We start from the raw sequence: 3,563 nt of genomic DNA on the forward strand, positions 1-3,563 counted from the left end.
CCCTTTGTACGAACAAAAGTAAGTGAAATTTAGGAGAATACGAACATGTTCTTGCATAAGGCCCAATGAGCCCAAACACAAAGCCAGGGAAACTCTCAGTTGGTTTCAGAGAAAGAAACTAAAGCTGCTGGAATGGCCCAGCCAATCACCTGACCTGAATCCAACAGAAAATCTATGGAAMGAACTAAAGATCAGAGTTCATAGAAGAGGTCCACGAAACCTTCAAGATTTGAAGACTGTTTGTGTGGAAGAAACATCTGGTGAAAATTTCATGTCATTAGCACCTCTAGTAATATATTTACTGAGAAAAATGGTGACGTGTTCAATACTTATTTTACCCGCTGTATGTCATCTTGCACTCAGGTGTTCAGGGTTTCCCTCCAGAAACTTGCTAAGGGTCWAGTAAAACATGGCACCCTGCCAGGCCTACACACTGAATGTTTTAATCCAGAAGGACTTTTCTAACTTGCTGGTATTTATTAGAAATGRCCCTAATCTCATAATGGTTCTTTATCATTTGGACCTGTTGCCTGATTCATGGTTTTGCTTAGAATATAACCATGTCCACTTTGTTGGAATTAAGACTTTTGGTAAATTAAAGTTTACTTACTCCAATGTCTGCAGACAAAAAGAACAAAAATAAACTAATAAAGCAWAGGTTTCATACAGATACTTGTGCTACTGCTAACCCGGCTAGCAAATAATCTGTTTATAAACTTTAATGTTCACCAGGCTGATGGATCAATATGGAGGGGGATGCACGYGTTCTGTAGTAAAGCTAACTTTCAACTTTCACATTTTACTCAACTTTAATAATAAACTACAAGAGCAGCAACATCCTGGGATGCTCTGACCTTTTTTTTTATTGTGTTAGGGTGAGCGAGAAATCTTGAACAAAGTATACCAACTTAAAAAAGCACCAAATGTTTGTGTTTTAATAAAAGAAGACATTGCAATAGCTGYATTAGCTCTTGGAATTGCTCCCAATTGTATCCCATAAATACAATTGAATATAATCWGCTTGGTGCTTACCCAGAAAACAAATTGATTTTGCACAATTTTGAGAGGAGTCAGAACTGACAAAGCTGTTATGGATTTGTTTTTTGTCACTTGAAGGCTACCAAGTACTCAACTATGAATGTATTTTTGTTTCCTTCRTTGCAGGACAATGTATGAAAGTTGTAGTGCCGGCATGTAACTGAAATAATAGTCAGTCGTGAAAGTTCCCATTTTCAGTGCATTGAAACCTCTGTCTGTGATGGTACCAAGCTTATTTCAACTAAATAATGTACTTCTTTTGTTGTGTTTTTTTTTTTTTTTCTGTCAGGCTGAAGATGTAAATCGGACCCTGGAAGGTGGGAGGAAGCCACTTCATTACGCTACAGACTATGGCCAGACAGATGTGGTGAATTATCTCATTTCTAAGGGAGCAGATGTCAACGTAAGGAACACTACAGTCCCGGCCGCTTCATACTGCTTTTGCATTAATTTGCCTACTGCCTAGGGTTGCTATGACCACATAAAATAACTGCCCCTGTCTGCTTCCCTTTCCCACGTTGTGTGCACTCTCACAACGCTGGACTTGACGTTATTAGTTTGTTTCAACAAAAGTGGCTTAGCTGTAAAAGCAAACTTAGCATATTCTGTTAATTTAGTCTTCGATTTAAAGTTGTACCGTTAAAGGCAGTTTGCGTAACTGATTTCACGAATGGTTTATTAAAAAATGTTTTTAAGGGACAGAGTGTCTTTTACAGGAGCTCTTTTTTCATTTATGTTTGCTGAGATGGATGTATTTCCAAGACTTTTTAAGCCTTATATTTTTTACTTTTGTCACCATCTCCACAGGCTTCAGACAAGCATGGGCTCACTCCACTGCTCTGCGCCTGTTTCGAGGGTCACTTACCATGTGTCAAGATCCTGATTGAAAAGGTTGGTGTCCTAATTTGAGCCCACATTCACGCAGGCATCTATAAACAGACGGTCCCTGGTGTCTTTCACTCATCAGTGCTTGTTATGTCAGTTTCTACACCATGAGTGCTGATGAGGTAACCCGTCAGACAAAAGGCTCTTCAACGCTGTCCCGTTGGAGGCTGTGCTGGAATGTTTAAAGAGCATCACATAGTGCGCCGCTGCTGTTTTCGTCTTTGTCCAGTTGTATCGTTCACAGCTGCACAGTTCATTTCTCCATCGAAGATCTCGCTCTATCGGTCTCAGCTCCCCAAAAACTTGCCTCACTATTTTAAACCCTACAGTGTGTAGATGAAGGCTGTCATGTGTGTTGAATTCATAGAGAGTTAGGAGCAGCCAGCATTGGTTGTTTCACTACAGCTGAATAACAAGCACCCTTAATAAATGTCAAGTTTATCCAGTCATGAAAAACACATTGTAGCATTTTTACCTCTTTAACTGTAGGAAGCCTCAATTTATTAGTGGACAAATTTTATTTTTGCAAGTTTCTGCTTCCTCTTGCCTGTTTCACCTGAAAGTTTGGCTCAATTACGAGCGTGATTGTCAGAAAATGGACAAATTTTCTGCTTATCTAAATTGCTGTTWATGTTTTGCCTAAAAGAAAATGAGCCTGACTGCTGGGAAATTGATAGCCCCTCGGACAGTGAATGTCACACAAGCTGGGCCACAACAGCAACTTTTGCTTTTGTTTTTTGTTTTTTTTCTCTTTTCTCTTTTACTTTTGTGCTTACTCAAAATATGTCAGTTTAGGTGGAAGATGAGGTAATGTCCACTGTGATGCAAAAACTCTTGAAGCTTTTTTTAGAAAGAAAAACAAAATGTGGTCGCTTTCACTTTAAAACACAAACTTAGTGCCATTGTGTTGCAGGAACCCACATTGTGAAAGACTGCATGATGTCATGTAAAAAAAACTTGTCAAATGCTGCCTTGTATTGTGTATACATGAGCGAGAAATGAAGCGGGGTGGGGAATAGCTGGTTTTTCCAGCCTGGATAAACAAAAGAGCCTCTTAACAGTTTGGTTCATTAGTTCTGTTTTAGATTAATGAAAGAGGTGGTGGAGCTCTCACTATAAGTCACTTTAAAGTTCACATGCAGTTTCACCGAGAGGTTCAGTTTTAGCTTCACCTAGTTTCAGGGAAGAGGAAGTTCTGTTGTGTATTAAAATTAGCTGTGTTAGGTTAGAGACTCGTTTTAGTGCTAACAGATTCCTCCAGCCCTGCCTCTCCTTCACTGACCATGGTTCTTTTCTGGCCTTGGTCTTAAATGTCTTGGAACCAATTTACATGCAGACAGCAGCGGTTGTCTCATGCTCACCATCATTTCTGCTGGCTCCGAGATAAAACTGAAGGAAGTGGACCGTTCCAACTGAAAAAAAAAGTGCTCTATACAAAGTGAACTATTTCTGGCACAAGATGTTACATGAACTTCAACATTAGCCATTATTTGATGAACACGTACTTCAACTATAACTACAAGAATTTAAAAATACTGTAGGCTGTTTTAGTTTTTATTAATTAAAATATACAGCGGGGAAAATAAGTGTTGAACACATCAACATTTTTCTCAGTAAATATATTACTAGAGGTCCTAATG

General features: G+C 39.0%; 1 protein-coding gene across 1 annotated transcript in view; it reads left to right on the forward strand.

Moving 5' to 3' along the window:
• The window catches only part of mtpn (myotrophin), a 17,393-nt gene that overhangs the window by 3,574 nt on the left and 10,256 nt on the right, over positions 1-3,563 (forward strand). The window contains exons 2-3 of the mRNA XM_014020662.1: positions 1,328-1,441; positions 1,846-1,929. Coding sequence (XP_013876116.1) covers positions 1,328-1,441; positions 1,846-1,929 — 198 coding nt within the window. The remainder of the gene's footprint in view (positions 1-1,327; positions 1,442-1,845; positions 1,930-3,563) is intronic.

This window comes from Austrofundulus limnaeus, unplaced genomic scaffold, assembly GCF_001266775.1.
Source record: "Austrofundulus limnaeus strain Quisiro unplaced genomic scaffold, Austrofundulus_limnaeus-1.0 Scaffold262, whole genome shotgun sequence".
Taxonomy (NCBI): domain Eukaryota; kingdom Metazoa; phylum Chordata; class Actinopteri; order Cyprinodontiformes; family Rivulidae; genus Austrofundulus; species Austrofundulus limnaeus.